Source organism: Lepus europaeus, chromosome 22 (genome assembly GCF_033115175.1).
Source record: "Lepus europaeus isolate LE1 chromosome 22, mLepTim1.pri, whole genome shotgun sequence".
NCBI classification, from domain to species: Eukaryota; Metazoa; Chordata; class Mammalia; order Lagomorpha; family Leporidae; genus Lepus; species Lepus europaeus.
This window is the reverse complement of record NC_084848.1, coordinates 35650962-35670998: the sequence shown is the minus strand read 5'-3', so window position 1 is coordinate 35670998 and position 20037 is coordinate 35650962. Positions and strand designations below refer to the sequence as shown.

The 20037-nt window shown below is 39.8% G+C and overlaps 1 protein-coding gene across 6 annotated transcripts in view; it reads left to right on the top strand.

Moving 5' to 3' along the window:
• The window catches only part of FUT8 (fucosyltransferase 8), a 301772-nt gene that overhangs the window by 194323 nt on the left and 87412 nt on the right, over positions 1-20037 (top strand). For all 6 annotated transcript variants that reach the window (XM_062181585.1, XM_062181583.1, XM_062181586.1 and 3 more), the window contains one exon: positions 4907-5021. In XM_062181585.1, coding sequence (XP_062037569.1) covers positions 4907-5021 — 115 coding nt within the window. The remainder of the gene's footprint in view (positions 1-4906; positions 5022-20037) is intronic.

The window sequence follows — 20037 nt, the reverse complement described above, 5'->3', positions numbered from 1 at the left end:
CTGATGTCACTTTCCAGGACCATTGTTTAGAAATACTAATCATCATTTCTTCCCTCCTAAATTGATTTAATAGTGGCACAATTTACAGATAAAAAGACATACATTTTTCTAGTTTTATGAGTTTTGACAAATGTTCAGAGTTTGATACCCATGAAAATGGACATTATTGTTGTCCCCTAATGTTTCTTCATGCCCCTTTGTAGGAAACACCTTCAGCTCCTCCCAGTTCTTGGCAGTCACTGGTTTGAATTGCAGTACTTACTGACAAAGACACCTGAGAACACTCTTTCTTCCTTTTTTTTTTAAACACAGATGGACTACTTTTTATTTATTTATTTTGACAGAGTGGACAGTGAGAGAGAGAGACAGAGAGAAAGGTCTTCCTTTGCCGTTGGTTCACCCTCCAATGGCCGCCGTGGCCGGCGCGCTGCGGCCGGCACACCGCACTGATCCGATGGCAGGAGCCAGGGGCTTCTCCTGGTCTCCCATGGGGTGCAGGGCCCAAGCACTTGGGCCATCCTCCACTGCACTCCCTGGCCACAGCAGAGAGCTGGCCTGGAAGAGGGGCAACCGGGACAGGATCGGTGCCCCGACCGGGACTAGAACCTGGTGTGCCGGCGCTGCAAGGCGGAGGATTAGCCTAGTGAGCTGCGGCGCCGGCCGAGAACACTCTTTCAAACACATAGTTGTATTATCAGTGGGGAAGCTAAAATGTTCTGTCCTAATTTTTAAGGATCATTGAGGTTTTCAAACTTTAGTGAAGCATCAGAATCCCCTGGTGTCTTAAAACATAGGTAGCTAAATCTACTTCCCAGTTTCCGATTCAGTAGGTCTGGAGTAGGTCCCAAGAATTGACTCTTTTGATACATTCTTAAGTGTGATGTTACGATATAATAAATAATATATATCTGCTCTTCAGCTCCAGTTCTTGGCACAAAGCTTCTGAAATTCATGGAATTTCTTGAATGGTAGTGAAGAGAGGAGCAGTCTTTGCTGTTCATAATTAACACACTCAAGGATGGCTGTGTTCATGCTAATGAAGGGACTCTTGGTGGGTCCCTATACAGTACAGGCTGGAGGCTGTCTGCCAGAGGAACCAACCACGTGATTATGTAGTCTTAACTTTCATCCCTGTCTCTTGACCTCTGGGGATGAGACTGGGGCTACAGATGAGTTAATCATCGGTGCCCGATGACTTAATTCATTTCTACATAATGGCACTCCATGAAAACCCTAAACAGTGGGGCTTGGAGAGCTTCCAATTTGGGAAAAACATCAGTGTGCCATAAGGATGGTTCATCCCAAGTCCACAGGCACAGAAGTTCCCATGTATGAACCATCCCTTTGCCCGGTGTATCCACTGTATATCTTCCCAACACACTAGGCGCTTTGGTAGCTGTGTTTCTCAGATCTACTCTCATGGACTGCACTGCTGCCCTTGTGTTCAAGTCACCCTTATTTTACTTAATAATGGTGCTAAAGCACAAGAGTATGGATGTTAATCTTTTATTGTGCTTAGTTTGTAAGTTAAACTTATATTAAAAATGTCTGTCTAGGAAAAAAGTGAGTTTATAGGGCTTCGTACTATCTGACATTTCAGGCATCCACTGAAGGTCTTAGAATGTGTCTCCTACAGATAAGGGGAGAATAGTTTATTCTTCTTTTTATAATTAAAGTTATATTCAGACCTAGAGAAATTAAGTAGCTTATGTAAGTAACAGAGCCATTTGACTCTACAATCCTTTCTCTTAATTTCAGAATACTTAACATCTCTGGGCTTTATTTTTCTCTTCTACAGTCACAGCACACAAGGCTTCCACAGTCACAGGGTGCAGAGGGTCCACTGCCAGGCCTGCAAGCCTGCCTCATTCACCGAGAGAGCAGACATTCCCTGAGCCAGCTGCTTGTGGGCGCCCTGCTTTGGCAGTTGGAGCCCCAGAGCCTGTGATGGGTTCAGGGGATAGGAGCACCCCAAGTCCTAAACGGGTGCCCAGCCTCATGCCAACCCTCCCAGCCAGACTCAAAGTCAGTGGGCAATGCAGATTTTCCCCTCTGGTAAATTTTCCTGATCACACACCTGAGAGCTACTGCAGCCTCTGCTGGCATCAGGATGCTGCCTTGCCGGGTGCCCTTGTGGGAGGCTGGGGAGAAAGAAATGTGCCTTCCTTTACTGGATTCCTTGGGTACCCTGCCCCCAGCCATGGCTCCAGGCCGGACTCAAAGTCAGTGTGGTCCCAAGGTTCTTCCTCAGGCGGTGTCACCAGATGCATGGGCTCCTGCAGTCTGTTCTTATCTCGCTCTCAGAAGCTGGCGCTTGGCTGCAGGAGTGGGTGGTATCTGCTCTTGCTGCTCTGCATCCGGACTTTCCACGCTGCTCCTTGATGTCCTCTTCTGTCTGTAGAATTTCCACTCAAGCTTCTCTCTGACGCTCCCCCGGGAATGCACTCTCTCCACTTTTTTCCTGCTGTCTTCCCTGATCAAAATCAGCATGTCTTTTTCCTATTTAGCCATCTTAGAATCTCTGTTTTTAGTATTATGGATCAGTTTTCTCTAAGTACTCTTGGAACTTCAAACTACCGCTTTATATTTATATCATAATTGCAGGATACTTCTAGAAACGTGATAATTATATATATATATATATACATAAATATTCCTTTCTGACTTTATAATTTTCACAAATAATCTGTACTCTTAAGCATGCCTTGAATAGAGGCAGTGATGTGAAGCTGAGAGAGAAGGCATGGAGCTGGAGCTGTACCTGCTTAAGGATTATTCCTCAAGTCACTGTTTTACCAGATTAGATCTGTGAAAAGTTAAAGAAAGGTGATCACCATTATCTAAAACTCTGGAAGGTTTTTCTTTTGCTACTTTTTCTTTCACATCTAAAGATACTTACTGAAATTTTTTGTCTATAACCAGCACTGGTCCAAGTGCTGATTTTAAAACATTTTAAAAAACCTTTCTTGCATAGAACTTAAATTCTAGTAGGAGGAGAGTGATAATAAAGTAATAAGTAAATGATGTTATATATTAGAAGTGATAATTGCTTAGGATAAAAATCATACTAGGAAAGAGGAGAGGGAAAGCCAAGGGATGGTGATAGTGGTGGTGGTGGTGGTGGTGGTATGTTGTGTTTTTAGCTATAACGGTCTGGGAAAGCCTGGTGGAGGTAACATTTAGCAAAGATTTGAAGGACATTTGAGTGAACCATGTGGATGGACATCAGAGAAACCACCATTCCAGGGCAAGGAGAAGCAAATTGAAAAGCTTTGCAGTAGAACCGTGCCTGTCATTTTCAGGTGTTAGCAATAGGATCAGTGTGGTTGAAGAGAGTAAACCAAGATGATAATAGTAAGAAGTAAGACCAAGTGGAGAGCCACATCATGTGAAATCTTGTAGATCAAAGTTTAACTTTAGCTTTGACTCTGAGATGAAAAGCCAATTCACTGTGAAGAAGCAAAGAATAAAGTTACTTGATGTTGGCCGGCGCCGTGGCTCACTAGGCTAATCCTCCGCCTTGCGGCGCCGGCACACCAGGTTCTAGTCCCGGTCGGGGCACCGATCCTGTCCCGGTTGCCCCTCTTCCAGGCCAGCTCTCTGCTGTGGCCAGGGAGTGCAGTGGAGGATGGCCCAAGTCCTTGGGCCCTGCACCCCATGGGAGACCAGGAGAAGCCCCTGGCTCCTGCCATCGGATCAGCTTGGTGCGCCGGCCGCAGCGCGCTACCGCGGCGGCCATTGGAGGGTGAACCAACGGCAAAAGGAAGACCTTTCTCTCTGTCTCTCTCTCTCTCTCACTGTCCACTCTGCCTGTCAAAAAAAAAAAAAGAAAAAGTTACTTGATGTTTTAGCAGAATCTGGCTAGATCTTAAGAATAGATGTAGGGTAGGATGGAAGCCAGGAGACTGTTAAGCTGTTTTGAGGCTATTGTAAAATCAGGTGAGAGAAGATGATGGCTGTGTTGGTAGCAGTGATGGTGCTGCTGTGTGGTTAGAAATTGACTCCATTATTTGATGTCAAGAGGGTGTTAGAGAAAGAGAGGAGAGTTAATTTTTTACTTTTCTTTATTTCCACATGCAAGTCATAGCTTATAATTAAAATCCATAAAACCATGTACCTCAAGTTTCTCTTCGTAGTTTACTGGGGATTTTAATGTAATTTTCAGGAAATCTAGCATGGTATAGTTGAAATTACTGATGCTACTCAGAATGTGACAATATCTTAAATGATTTTACTGGTTTAGACCAGGATCAGCAAATTATGGCCCCAGGGTCAAATCTGGCTCATTGTCTGTTTTTGTAAATAAAGTTTTATCAGAACATGGCTACTCACATTAATACATGTATTGTCTATGTCAGTTTTCCTGTTACAAAATCAACAGAGGCCCACAAAGCTTAAAATATTTACTGTCAGTCCCTTAAAGAAAACATTTGGTGACTGTCATTGAGACCACAGTTGTGTCAAAATTTTGACTTTTTTTTTCCAACTAAAAATGTGAAGAGAAAATTTAAGAGGGGTCATGAAATAACACAACAGAGAGATATTATTCAACAAAGAGATATTATTCAAGAAACCAACTTGTTTTTCATTCTCTTATGTTAATCTACCTATTTCATTGTTTTGGGTATCCACTTTCCCCAGATGTTTATAGTTGGGAGTCAGATGTAGCTGACTAACCTGAGGGGAGAGTGTGCTTTCTCAACAGCAAAAAAGTTGGTTCTAGGAATGTGTCTTGGGTAGTGGAGACTAAGTTTTGAATTGCACAGCCTTGATAGAAAATGAAAGACGGTTTCCAGCATCAATGTGATCATCAGTCGTTGTAGAATTTGGTTTTTTCTTACAACTTTGTGTAATGCCATGAAACATTATAGTGAAGTCAGACCTCTGATACGTCTTGCTTTAACAGGTCTATAATGACAGATCTATACTACCTCAGTCAAACAGATGGAGCTGGTGATTGGCGGGAAAAAGAGGCCAAAGATCTGACAGAGCTGGTTCAGCGGAGAATAACATATCTTCAGGTAAGAAGATTAGAGTAAGAAATAAACTTGAATAAAGGAAAATTATAACGAAACTAAAAGCAAGAATTGCTGTTGGTTTTTAGTCTTCTTAACTTTTACCTTTTGAAAGTAAATTACTTACTCACTTTATGTCTCTATTCAAAATGACACCATGTAATGCCTTGGCAGAAATAAATGATGGCTAAAACAACGTCCCTGACCTAATGGGAGCTACTTACACACGTACACTTGTAGAGCCCTTGCATGTAAACTGGAGCCTACCTCATCTTGCAGGGATGAAATAAATGAAGTGTTTATTGGAGTTTTGAGGAAAGAGACATCAGGGGTAGATTTTGCAGAGTGTGTTAATTTTACTGAAATGTAAAGGATAGCTAGGTAGGATTTGGACATGCAGAAATGGGGGTGGGGAACCTACCATTGGGTGCCTAGATGTGAGAGCAGTGGCCTGTAGCTGGGAAGGAGCAGTACAGGAACCCAAGTGAGAAATGGGGTAATTCAGTGTGTCTGAAATTTCAGATTTTGTGAAAATAAATGATGGAAAATAACCTAGAAAGGTAGATTTAGGAGACAGATTATAGAGGTTAAACTTTATGGTGCGTGAACTGTAAGTGGTTACTCAAAATTTTTATTTCTAAAATGTCATTCTAACAACAAATAGGAAATATTAGTAAACCCCAAGTCCCAGGTCCTTCTAAATTCTTTTTATTTTTTGTTCTATTTTCTAGTTCATGCATAATCTTATGTATTTCTAAGGATAGAATTTATTTGCTTTTGAGTTTTGTTTTTCTGCTTAACATACTGGAAGTATTTTTCTATTTTAGAATCACAACCTGCTTTTGAAAGATTTTTGCACAAACAGGTTTAATGAGAGAGTGGTATGTTAGTGATATTAATTGGAAAGTAGTATTTTTGTTAAATTGGATTAGTATTTAAAGAGAAAAGAACTGGGAGAGCATTTAGAATAAGAGGAGCATCGTGCATACATCAGAAGTGAGAGAGGTTGAGAAGATAGAGCTGATAGGCCTGTCTACATAGGCAAGAGATCTGAAATGGCAGGGATCATGCGCATATTGTTGACTGACAAGGAACTGAGAGCACCGTTTTCATGGGGAAACAATGAATGAGTAAGTAGAATTCTTCAAAAATTAAAAAAAAAATGCTTGAAATTTAAAAGACTGTGGAACATTATGCTGCTGTCCATTTCTAATGTTATTGGTGGCGTGCTTTCATGAGCAGTCATTTGGCTTCCCTTTAAGGTAGAAGAGTCTGATGAGAGCAGAATGGCACCCAGTGACCTGCTTGTGTAAACGTTAAGGTGCACATTTCTCAACACTTCAGTAGGAAAAATTCGAAAATCAAGTGTTTAAAGGGATCGTTAAAAATCAGACTGATCTTGGTTTGCTGGCTTGGTCACATGCTCCCATGACCATTCTTCAGAGGTGTCTGCAGAGTGAGAACACTTGCCTCCTGTAGGGAGGGGGTAATTATCCACTATCAAGTATAACCTCATTCAGTTAACTCTAGTCAGCTGGTAGTACAGGACCATTATCTGTATTTAAAACAGATAACAATATTTTAAAACAACAGTGACTTCTGAGCTTCTTTCATTTCCACATTTTTACTAAATTTTCACTCACTATATTTAAACTATGGTCACGGTATAGTTTAGCTCCCTACACCGTAACAAGTACCTGTCACCTGCTTTAGTAGCTTTTTTTTTCCTCTTGTTTTTCTAGGTGACCAAGCCTTTTTCACCCATGGTGCTGGGCCCCTGCACCCAAGTGCTTGATCCCCTGCACCTACATGAGAGACCTAGAGAAAGCTCCTGGCTCTTGGCTTTGGCCTGGCCCAGCGCTAATTCTTTATATGCTTATTTCTGTAGTCTGCATTAGAGAACTTCACTTGTAAATCATGCTGATGGTTTAAAACTACATTATTTCAGCTGGCGCCTCAGCTCACTAGGCTAATCCTCTGCCTGCAGAACTGGCACTCTGAGTTCTAGTCCCGGTTGGGGCACCAGATTCTGTCCCGGTTGCTCCTCTTCCAGTCCAGCTCTCTGCTATGGCCTGGGAGTGCAGTGGTGGATGGCCCAAGTGCTTGGGCCTTGCACCTGCATGGGAGACCAGGAGGAAGCACCTGGCTCCTGGTTTCGGATTGGCGCAGTGCGCCAGCCGTGGCGGCCGTTTGCGGGGTGAACCAACGGAAAAGGAAGACCTTTCTCTCTCTCACTGTCTAACTCTGCTTGTCCAAAACAAACAAACAAACAAACAAACAAAAAACTACATTAATCTCTTAAAATATTTTAAACTATAGCCAAACTGGCATTTTACTTGAATTGTAAATTCAATTTCAAATATTGCTGTTAAGAAAATTCTTATTTTCATTCCTTTTTCTATTGAAAAGGAAAATTATTATTAATTTTCAAGGAGAAGGGAAAAATTTTTCTAGGAAGAATATACTTTGGAAAAATATTTTTAATTAGTGTATTCATGATCTCTGTTTTGTGTAGTACTAAAAGTTCTTGAAGTCAGAAAGTATATTTTTAACACATTATTAATGCCCCACTGGCTTATTCTTTGTCTTGTCTGAAAAAATTAAGAATCCTTCCCTGCCCTTCCAACAAAATTAAACATACATATTTATAAGGATATAAGGAATTTATCTCTCTCTGTTCTGTCTCTCTGCCTCTCCAGTCAAATAAGTAAATAGTTAAGGGGCCACTCCTGTGGTCTAGCTGGTAAGGCCTCCGCCTGCACTGCCCGCATTCCATATAGGTGCTGGTTCAATTCCCAGCTGCTCTACTTCCAATTCAGCTCCCTGCTGATGTTCCTGGGAAAGCAGTGGAGAATGGCCCAAGTCCTTGGGTCCCTGCTCCCACATGAGAGACCTAGATAAAGCTCCTGGCTCTTGGCTTTGGCCTGGCCCACTGCTGGCTGTTGGGTCCATCTAGGGAGTGAACCAGTGAATAGAAGACCTCTTTCATTCTCTCTGTCTCTCTGCCTCTGCCTCTCCCTCTTTGTAACTCTGATTTTCAAATAAATAAATCTTTAAAAAAATGAGTAAGCAACTTACCCAGGTAAAACATCACTAATCCTCCCCCCCCCCCCCCGCCATGTGTGTTGACTGTGCCTTATTTGAGATGCTTAGTACCAGTGTTATTTCAGTTTCTTTCAGATTTTGAAATATTTGCTTACACATAAAGAGATACTGTGAGAATCGGATCCTAGTCTAAACGTGCAAGACATTTATGTTTCATATACTCCTTAAAACATAGTCTGAAGGTAACTTTATACAATATTTTTGGTGTACCTGCAGTTAGATCACAACTTGAAGCATGTTAGATGTGGAATTTTCCACTTGTGATGTCATCTTGGCACCCAGATTTTTCAGATTTTTGGAGAATTTCAGATTTGGTATTAGGGATGCTCATCCTATAGAACTCTTTTTTGGTATTCAAATCTATTTGTGTGCTCTTACCAATACTTTAAATGAAATATTACCATAAAGAAGCTATAAAGTTTTTTTTTAATAATGCAGATAAAGAAACTTTGATACCTGTACTTGAAGTAAAAATAGCAATCCATAAAACTTGATTTCAACAAGATTCTTCTTTAGCCCATCAACCAGTTTTACTCAGAATTGTGAGTTATTGTATTGAATATATATGGATTTTTCCTACTTTATCTACTTGATTTTAATCCATCGCAAAACTCATTCAGAAATTATATTGAACCTTAAGTCAAGATACTTTTAACTCTTCTCTTTCACACCCATCTCATAGCAATAAATATTTGTAAAGTATGATTTTGATCTTAAACTTATGGGTTATAATTCTGTAATACGTGTGTGTGTGTGTGTGTGTGTTCCTATCTCCTAAAGCTTAGTGGTAAATGCCTGGGTCAATCATATAAACAAATACTGCATTCTAATGTTTTTCTGTTGATTATGATGACATGAGTATGTGAGAAGTTGTTTGGATGAAGGAGTCATTCTTGGTAATGTACTTAGAGATTTTTTTTTTGAAAGATACACTGGAGATATAAAAGATTATAGTAATTTATATCTAAGTAGGAAATAATAGGGAAAAGGCATATAAAAGCAAGTGTTTTTAATGTTTTAAGTTTGCTTTGCAGATTTTCATTACTTAAATACCTTATTATATTCCTGATGGATAATTCAGATAATTTATTTTATAAAATAATGTTTTACTTTCTTTGAAAGGCAGAGAGAGAGAAAAAGAGAGAGAGAGAGATTTCTTACCTGCTGGTTCCCAAATGCTTAGAACAGTCAGTGCTTCCCCAGAAGCCTGGAGCCAAAAACTCAATCCAAGTTTACCTCGAGGGTGGCAGGCACTAACTACTTGAGCCATCACCTGCTACTTCCTAGAGTATATATTGGGAGGAAACTGGAATTCAGAGCAGAGTTGGAACTTGAACCCAGGCACTCTGAGGATTCTGAGTCCTAAGTGCCATCTTAACTGATAGGTCAAATGCTTGCCCCAGTATAATTTTTCAAAGCACAATGCAAGACCCAGAACCTTAGATTAAACCCTGGTTTCACAATCTCTAACAAACTTTATTTTGGATATAAGCTTTTCTTTCTACAGTTCTCTAATCCTCTGAATTGAGCAAATGTTGTTCTTTCTCAGCAAAATCTTGGTTGGCTTATAGTCAGATAATCTAGTTATGACAAGAAATTTGGCCTCAATTTTAGATTCCTATTCATTTATTTTATCTTGGTTTTACTTTGCAAGGGCAGTTTCACAGGAGATGTTGCAAAATATAAAAGTACTTTGGACAACTGGACTTTAATGGGACAAAGTCCATGGTTGTCACAATTATTTTCTGTCCAGAGTTGACACCCTATGGCATGTTTTACAAAGTTAATCTGATTAAAAGATTATAATAATCTGATTGAAGACAACCCCAGGTTTGCTTTTACGTTCAAATGAAATGGATCAAAGAAATTTCCTAAAATATAATCTTTTACGTGTTTATCTAAAAAATTCTTCACCCATAATATGAATGTATAAAATAGAGCTGTTTTATATTTTAAAATAATCTTTATTTAATAAAAATCATAATATTTATTTTAAAGGCAGAGTGACAGAGAGGGAAAAAGAGGTTTCCCATTTTCCCTTCACTGGTTGACATCCCAAGTAGCCGCAATGGCTGGGGCTGGACCATGCCGAAACTGGGAGCCAGGAACTCCATCTGGGTCTCCTGCATGGGTGGCAGGGACCTGGGTACTTGAGCCATCTTCTGCTGCTTTTTAAGGTGCATTAGCAGGGAGCTGGAATGAAAGTAGAGCAATGAGCACTGTAACTGGCCCTGCATTGTGCTAGCATTGCTGATGGTGGCTTCACCTGCTGTATCACAGTGCCAACCCAGGGTTGTTTTAAGTACTATTTTGTGCTGGTTTCTACTCTAGTCTATATAAATAGTAACAGATTGGACAAGTACTATTGTTTATATTCTCATTTCTGGTACTGATTTCATGTTTATTTTAAAAACTACACATTGCTTATACTTTGAACCCAAGTCCACATTTTACCATAATTTAAGTATTTTTCTAGATAGTTGAATGCTTTTATATGGGAGAGATTCACTTTAGAGAATTTGTGTTGTAGTTTCTGGTGAGCTCATCTTAAACAGACAATAAAAGAGATCTGTGTACTTCAGTGCCTTAGTTTCTTAACTTGTTTAGAGCAATTGGAAGTTGACAGCTGTGGTAGAGAGTTGTTAGGGCAAATAGCTTATGGAAAAAGACATTTCCCAGTTTAACTTGAAGCTATCTGTCTTCTAGTATAGGATAATGGATTTTTTTTTCCCCAGCTTAGCCCCATAGTTATCATTTTAAACAAAAATTTAACCATTTCAGATGTATATAAATAAAAATATAAAAAGTAGGTAGAGTAAAAGATCGTTTTGCTTGCTCTATTTTTTTTTTTTTTATTTTTGACAGGCAGAGTGGACAGTAGAGGGAGACAGAGAGAAAGGTCTTCCTTTTTGCCCTTGGTTCACCCTCCAATGGCCACCACGGTAGGCGCGCTGTGGCCGGCGCACCGCGCTGTTCCGATGGCAGGAGCCAGGTGCTTTTCCTGGTCTCCCATGGGGTGCAGGGCCCAAGCACTTGGGCCATCCTCCACTGCACTCCCTGGCCACAGCAGAGAGCTGGCCTGGAAGAGGGGCAACCAGGACAGAATCCGGCGCCCCGACCAGGACTAGAACCCGGTGTGCCAGCGCCGCAAGGCAGAGGATTAGCCTACTGAGCCGCGCCGGCCTTGCTCTATTTTTTTGTTTTTTTATGTTTTGAATAGGACTTAGGGAAATTACTGGGTTAACATTTTTTCTTTTTTTTCTGCAAGAGAGCAAACTGAAATATTTGAATTGGAGAACAGCTGTTTCATTTTTTAAGTGAGGATAGAGATTTGTTCTTTTTTTTATTCAAAAATAATTCTGGTTGGAGAATTAGAAGCTTTTCTTTTCCTGTGTAGATTCCAGTGACCGAGAAGATGGTCTTTTGGGATAGAAAAGGGCCATATCACATCAGGGATACATTACTGAAACTGTTAAACATATATTTCTGATTGTGGAGAAACCAGCTGTTCACTCCAAAACAAGATGTGTCTGGCTCTGTTTTTCCTTTGACAAGAATAACTCTTCCAAATATATTTTAGGCTAGAATATAACTATAAATTTCATGTATCCACTAGTATACCAGCCATGAAATCAAATCAATCTTCAGATATTTTCAAAGCTGTATTCTATCGAGTGATTTAGATGGTAGTTTTTCTGCTTAATCAAAATAAAAACAGAGGTGGTAATATCTGTTAATCATCACAAAAAGTCATCAGCTTAATTACATTAAGATGTCTTTAAATTTTTAGAAGGTGAGTAAAGCCTTTATTATAATTTCACGTTGAGTCTGAATTTCTAAAACATAAAGATATGCTTTTCAAAAACAGCCACATACTATCATCTTGCCTGTGTAAATTCAGTATCATTCTTTAATGTTAATTAATTTTTGGTCACATTTCTGATGCCAAACACATTTTAATATGCCATTTAAAAGTAATTTGCATAACTGCCCCAAGAGCAATTTGATTATAACTTCTACATATCATTCTCCATCCTAAAATGGAAAAATAAGAGACAAATGGTCAGAAGAAAAATTACTGAAAATTCGTTTTTCAAAAAGTAAATCAAACTCATGTAATAACTTAGAAGAATGAAAGATACGAAAGTTAAAAGCAAAATTAAGATGAAGAGACTAAAAAGGACTGAACCAATATATTTAAGAAGAAAAAAAACACTTTCGCTATAGTTTAGATATGGTTTGAGTTTAGATATGGTTTGAGTGCCCCTTAAAGCTTCTTGTGTAGAGATTTAATCCCCATTGTTAGGTATTGAGAGGGTTGAAATGTAGTCTGAATGTGGTGTTTAGAGGTGAAGCTTTGAGAAGTGATTATGATAAAATTAGGGTGAAGCTCTCGAGATTGAATTGCTATAGCTTTTTAAGGAGAGATGGAAGGATAAACGCTGTCTCTTGCCATATGATGCTCTGTACTGCTGTAGCATTCTACCAGCAAGAAGGCCATCACCATTTCACCCATGTACAGTAAATTCTAAAGTGATCATAGATCATTAAAATTGTGGTAGTAATAGCATAAGAGGTGACTCTCTTTCAATGAATTATAAAACATTAAACTTAATGGTGGTAAAAGTGGAATTATTTGGGAAGTAGATTAAAACTCCAACAAACAGAAGTGTGAGAAGAAAGCCTCATGTTTTATAGTGGGAATGTTTAACGTATCTTTACCTATCACATTTATAGTACATTTTTTTAAAGACAAGTAAAAATTGAGTACCACTTGCTCCCATCCATTTTAAATTTTATTCCATATGTAGTTAGAAGTATCCTGGAAGTTTCAAAATGTGGAACTAGGTATGTCATCAAGATTTTAGCAGCTCAGACATTATGAAAATAATGCTACAACAGTTTAGTATCGCTTATCCGAAACATTGGGGGCCAGAAGTGCTTTGGATTTCAGATTTTTTCAGATTTTAGAATATCTGCATATACATAATGAGGTATCTTGGGGACAGGACCCCCAATTCTAAATATGAAATTAGTGTATGTTTCATGTACACATAGCCTGCAGATAGCTTTGTAATACGGTATTTTTAGTGCACCTGCATTTTGACTGCAGCCCATCACATAAGGTCAGGTGTGGAATTTTCCACTTATTTTGTGGTGATGCTCAAAAAGTTTTGGATTTTGGAGCTTTTCAGATTTTCTAATTAACAATGCTCAATTTATAGTAAGAATAGAAAATAGTATGGCACTGGAGAATCTCCCTGGGTTTACTGAGAATATAAATTTATGTGATTCATTAGGATAAAAGTGCTCAGGAGTTGTTTCAAAGCAAAATAGAAACAGAACAAGACATACATACTTTCTTTAGAGAGCATATATACTTTCCTACCTTGTCTGATGCTCCCTTTTCATTTTGCTCCTGTGCTTACATATTTTATTGATACAGACCAGAGGTCATCACACTGCTACCTTTAGGCAAATTCAGCCAAAACCTTGTTTAAAATAAAGTTCTATTGGAACATGGCCATACCATTTGTTTATATATTTCCATGACTACTACAAAGCTGAATAATTTCAGCAGAGGACATATGGCCTGGCAAGCCAAAGATATTTACTGTCAAGTTCTTTATAAAAAAATTTGCTGACCCTCACTTGGCCACTGTTAGAAATAATTCTTAAATATTTTAGCCTTCTGTTTTCCTTTCCTTCCTGCTCCTGTTCCTTCTCTTCCTCTAGCTAGACAGTAGCACGCTGTTGTCAATATTTAGGTGCCAGCCCTCTTGATGTCCCGCTTGTCCTCTTATTAAAGTTCCCATCCTAAATAAGTAGTTAAGTTCTCTTTTTTTACTGGTTACATCAGTGGGACTGGATACGAAGAGTATGTAAAGATGCCCCTGCACCCACGTGGGAGACTGGGAGAAGTTCCTTGCTCTAGATTGACCCAGCTCCGGCTGTTGTGGCCATTTGGAGAGTGAACCAGTGAATGGAAGCCCTTTCTTTCTGTCTCTCCCTCTCTTTGTCTGTAATTCTACCTCTATAACAAATAAGTAAAATCTTAGGGAAAAAAAAAAAAAACAAAACTCAGGAAAAAGTTCCTTGCTTTGTCTCCAGTTGTTCACTTTAGGTCATTATTAAGAATGCAATGATCTCCTTACAATGCAGTTAATGATTGGATAATCATGTGATGTTAATGATTGTGAAGCTTTCAAATGCACAATGATGTCTGCTTAAACATTAGAACCCAATCCTGATATATTCTGAATAATACCAGGTTCTACAAGAGAGGGCGGTAAAATATCTGAGCTAGAAATCAGTTTTTATTTTACTTTATCTTCAGTTTCTTACATATCGGAGGTGGGGAAGAAATGAGGTTAGTAACAATGTTCCTGTAGTTCCTAATTTTCTTCTGTTTTACATTACAATGAAGTTCTAATGGTGTATTTGGTCTATTGTTGTCATGGTTTCACGTGACTCCAGTAGCCAGAATGATTAAAATGTAGGTGGAAGGCCGGTGCGGTGGCTCAATAGGCTAATCCTCCGCGTGCGGCAGCAGCACACCAGGTTGTAGTCCTGGACTGGACGCTGGATTCTGTCCCGGTTGCCCCTCTTCCAGGCCAGCTCTCTGCTGTGGCCAGGGAGTGCAGTGGAGGATGGCCCAAGTGCTTGGGCCCTGCATCTGCATGGGAGACCAGGAGAAACACCTGGCTCCTGCCTTCAGATCAGCGCGATGCGCCGGCCGCAAAGCGCCGGCCGCGGCGGCCATTGGAGGGTGAACCAATGGCAAAAGGAAGACCTTTCTCTCTATCTCTCTCACTGTCCACTCTACCTGTCAAAAAAAAAAAAAAAAAAATGTAGGCGGAAAAGGAAGTTTACAGACTTCAGTATGGAGAAAGAGGGAATCTCTGACTACATTTGACTGGTTATTTTTACCTTTGCTTATTGTTGTTTTCTTTCAACTGTTGCCTGTCTTTTCTGTAATGATTCACCTTTTTAATCCTTTCTGTTTGCGTTGGCATAGGCATTGTTCATTGTTAAGCAAAATATATCACCTACAAAGTCTGAAAGTTTTACATGCATATACACTGCCAGTTCCCCCAAAAATGAGGCACATGAGAGGCTATTTAGCAATTCTGGAAGAACATTAGTTAACATTCTGCCAATAAAATAGCCCTGAGCTTTGGCTATTTCTTTACTCGTATCTACCTGAGTTTGATGAGTTTGAGTTTGTTTGTTTTGTCTTTTTTAAAATTTTATTTCTTTTATTTTTATTTTTGATCTGAATCATCTTGCCCTGGAATGGTTAGAGTGACTAGACTTGCTGAGTTTAGAATTGTCAGGACTGGCGGAGCAGTTGATATCTTGAAGTTGTAAAAAAAAAAAATCAAAAATAAAGAGAGTGTCCCATGTGAGATAGTTATGTTTAAAGAGCTAGGGACAGATTAGATGTCACTGTATTTGGCTTTGTCACCAAAGAACACAGTCCCCTATCTTTTGTACTTACATAATGAAAAAAAAAGGAAATAAAATTGAACTCTAAGAAGCCTTTTAAATATAAAGAGTCCTGGAGCCAGCATTGTGGCCTAGTGGGTAAAGCTACCGCCTGCAATGCCAACATCCCAAATGAGTGCCAGTTTGAGTCCTGGCTACTCCACTTCTGATGGAGCTCTCTGCTTGTAATTTGGGAAAGCGGAGGAAGATGGCTCAAGTGCTTGGGCCATTGCACCTGCATGGGAGACGCTGGGGGACTCCTGGCTCCTGGCTTCAGATCAGCCCAGCTCCGGCTGTTACAGACATTTGGGGAGTGAACCAGCAGATGGAAGACCTCTCTATCTCTACCTTTCAAATAAATAAATCTTTTTTAAAAATTAAAATATAAAGAGTCTTTCCTGTATTCCAAGCTTATATCCTATATAGGTTTTGAATAATTTCTTGAGTTCATTTCTTCAAACAAATTTGTATTTTCCTTTTATATAAGAAGAAATAATGACTTGTTTGTTTTTCAAGATTAAAATAGTTTTTAAAAGGCTGGTTTATCATTTTAAAAGAAACATATTAGCAAATGCCTCTGGAAACACAAAGGCATTAGTTTGCCAATAAATTATAGCTTAATAGCTATGAGTCAAATGTGCATTAAAAGTTAAGAATTTGTTGAACTTAAAATACGGTTTTAGGTTTCTGTTTCTGAATATGATATATTAAGCATGTTGTACCCCATTCTTTCTGATAATTACAACAAAAATTTTGTATGCTGTTTCACTTGTTTCATCTTTTTTTAAAAAAGAATTATTTTATTTATTTGAAAGAGGAGTCACAGAAAGAGCCAGAGAGAGAGAGAGGTCCTCCATTCCACTGGTTTACTCCCCAAATGACCACAACAGCCAGAGCTAAGCCGATCTGAAGCCAGGAGCCTCTTCCAGGTCTCCCACGCGGTTGCAGGCCCCCAAGGAGTTGGACCATTATCCACTGGTCTCCCAGGCCACAGCAGAGAGCAGGATCGGAAGAGGAGCAACTGGGACTTGAACCGGCGCCCACATGTGATGCCGGCACTGGAGGCTAGGGCCCTAACCTGCTGTGCCACAGTGCCAGCCCCTCCCTTGTTTCATCTTTGCTTGTTTTGTTTGTTTGTTTTTTGCCTTCTGTAAATCCCAGTTGAGGGTAGTGGAGCAGCCTACAATTTGGGGGGGGGGGGGAGATGCTGTATAATGGTTATATCTGCTCTTTTGCAGTCAAACATCATGTGAAAAACATCCTGTGTGCCTTTTTCTCAGGTGCTGTGGTTTAGAGATTGGGCATGCACTCCTGTCTGTCATCTCTGTCCTGAGGGCACTCCTACCATCCCGCCCCCTGGCACTGCATGGAGACTGGATACAACTGCAGAAAGGGGATGGTGGCTGTCATAGTGGATGGTAGTCACAGAGACTGTAGACAAAGCTGAGTCCACCATTACCACTCTGACATACGGAGCCAGTTACTCTTCCCTCCCCATTAGAGAGTGAAGGAAAGGTTTAAAGAGGAGGGGGTTAGTGAAAGGAATTTTAAATTCTATGTTGAATTCCTTTGCAGATCTCTTGAGTGTTCCATGCATGAAAAATCAGTACAGGAAAAGATTTGAGAACTGGTCTCCCCTAAGATGTGCCACCCAGGTTTCAGATTGGCATCTGTGTAGCCCAGTGGAGCAGAACAAACTAGTACTGAAAAGACCTTACCAATTAAATTAGCATTTGACCTATAGTCCATAGAAGTTGTCTAGGGCATAATTTTGAATTTAAACAGTTTGACTGCCTGCTGAAATAGAAAATTTAAGTAGAAAGCAGAGTGATGTCAAGTACCAGGAAAATCTCAATTCAAATGATGAAAGAAAATCATCAGAAACCATAGTAAGATAACACAGATGTTGGAGTTGTCTGACAAGAATTTTAAAGAAACTATAATAAAAATGCCCCAACAGGCATCACAGGCTTGAAACAAATGAAGAATGGAAAGCCTCAGCAAAGAAATAGATGACAAAAGAAGTAACCAAATAGAAATTTTTGAAGTGGAAAATACAGTAACGTAAAAGGGGTTGAAAGTAGAATAGAGCTGACAGGGGAAAGGATCTGCACTCTAAATTAGATCAATGATTATATAGTAAGAACAACAAGAAAAAAGATTAACACAAAAGTGAACAAAGTCCCAGGGACTTCTGGGGAAATGACAAGAATATCCTAATGGGTAGGCATTTTGCCCAGAGATTAAGATGCTGATTAGGATGTCTGCGTCCCATTTTAGAATATATTGATTTGGCTTGATGCAAATGGAAGGGGAGAGGGAGCGGGAGAGGGGAGGGTTGCGGGTGGGAGGGAAGTATGGGGGGGGGGAAGCCATTGTAATCCATAAGCTGTACACTGGAATTTTATATTCATTAAATAAAAGTTAAAAAAAAAAAAAAAGAATATATTGATTTGGGCCGGTGCTTCGGCTCACTAGGCTAATCCTCCGCCTTGCAGCGCCGGCACACCAGGTTCTAGTCCCGGTTGGGGTGCTGGATTCTGTCCCGGTTGCCCCTCTTCCAGGCCAGCTCTCTGCTGTGGCCAGGGAGTGCAGTGGAGGATGGCCCAAGTCCTTGGGCCCTGCACCCCATGGGAGACCAGGAGAAGCACCTGGTTCCTGCCATTGGATCAGCGCGGTGCGCCGGCCGCAGCGTGCCAGCCGTGGCGGCCATTGGAGGGTGAACCAATGGCAAAAGGAAGACGTTTCTGTCTCTCTCTCTCACTGTCCACTCTGCCTGTCCAAAAAAAAAATATATATATATATATATATATATTGATTTGTTACCTATCTTTCCAGCTCCAGACTTCAGCTTCCTGCTAATATAGACCCTGGGCAGCTGAAATAATTAGGCTCCTGCCACCCATGTGGGAGACCTGGATTGAGTTCTCAGTTCCTGTTTTAGTCCTGGCCCAGCCCCAGACATTGCATTTGAGGGGTAAACCAGTGCTCACTTTAGCACTCTCACTTTCATGTATGCACACACATACACACACTGTGTCTCCCCACCTGCCTCTCAAATAAATAAAAAAATTTTGAAAACAAAAAACATCTTTATGTTTGTAACATTGGAATCCCAGAAGAAGAAAAGTAGGAATGAGAGACTGAAGAAAATACTTGAAGAAATGACTGAAGACTTCCTAAATTTGACAAACCTACATATTCAAGAAATTAAGCAAGATCCTAATAGGAGAAGTCTAAAGAAATCAATTCAAAATACTTTATAAGTAATTTGATGAAAAATAACAATGAGAAAAATATCATGAAAGCAGCTGGAGATTAGCAGTGCTTTGGCTATTGAGGAACAATTGGAATGACTTGACCGTGGAGATCAACAAAAGTAACAAAAGTATGTTTTAAAATGTTAAAAGAATTGTTAACCAGAATTTTTCCTCTAATGGAAATATAATGAAATAAAAATAAATACATTTTTGGATGAAGGAAAACTAAGAAAATTTATTTCCAGCAGACTTATTCTAAAAAGGAAGCTCTGGAGTGGGCAGTTAACCTAATGGTTAAGATAGTTCCATCACACATCATATTCAATACCTAGCTCCAGCTCCTGACTGTAGCTTCCTGTCAGGGCGGACATTGCAGGCAGCTGTGATGGCTCAAGTAATTGGGTCATTGCCCGAGGAATCTGATTGAGTTCCCTGCTCCTGGCTTTGGGTTCCACTCAGCCCTGGCCACTGCAGATATTTGGAGAGTGAACCAGTGGATGGGAGCTTAGTCTTTCTGTCAGTCTCTCTGTCTCCCTTTCTCTCTTTGTCAAATAAGTAAATTTTTTTTGAGAAAAGAGGGTTCTTAAAGAGCAGAAAGTAAATGATTACAGGAGGAAACTTGTAATAGCCAAGATGAAGAAAGTATAAATGAAATAGGTACAGGGTAATTCACTTGTTTTCTCCACTTGAATTTTTAAAATGTTTGGCAAAAAGCGAAATTTCGTACTGTGTTTCTCAGCATATGAGTACATAAAAATAATTTGTAACACAATTATATCATACAAGTGGTGAAAGTAAAGAAATCTAAAAGGTAGTAGAGTTTTTGTGTTTCCCTTGAAATGGTAAAATGCTGATTTGAGTAGACTGTAATTAGTTTTTAGTATATATGTTATAATTCCTAGAGCACGATATTTAAAATACTCTACAAAGAGACTTAAAAAAAAGATATATTTATTTGGAAGCCAGTTACAGAGAGAGAGGAAGAGACTGGGAGAGAGATCTTCCATCTATCCATCCACTGGTTCATTCCCTAAATGTGTGCAATGGCTAGTGTGAGCCATGCCAAAAGCCAGGAGCCTGGGACTACATCCGGGCCACCCACCTGCATGACAGGGGCCCAAGCACTTGCATGGTATTCTGCTGATGTCCCAGGCACATTAGCAGGGAAC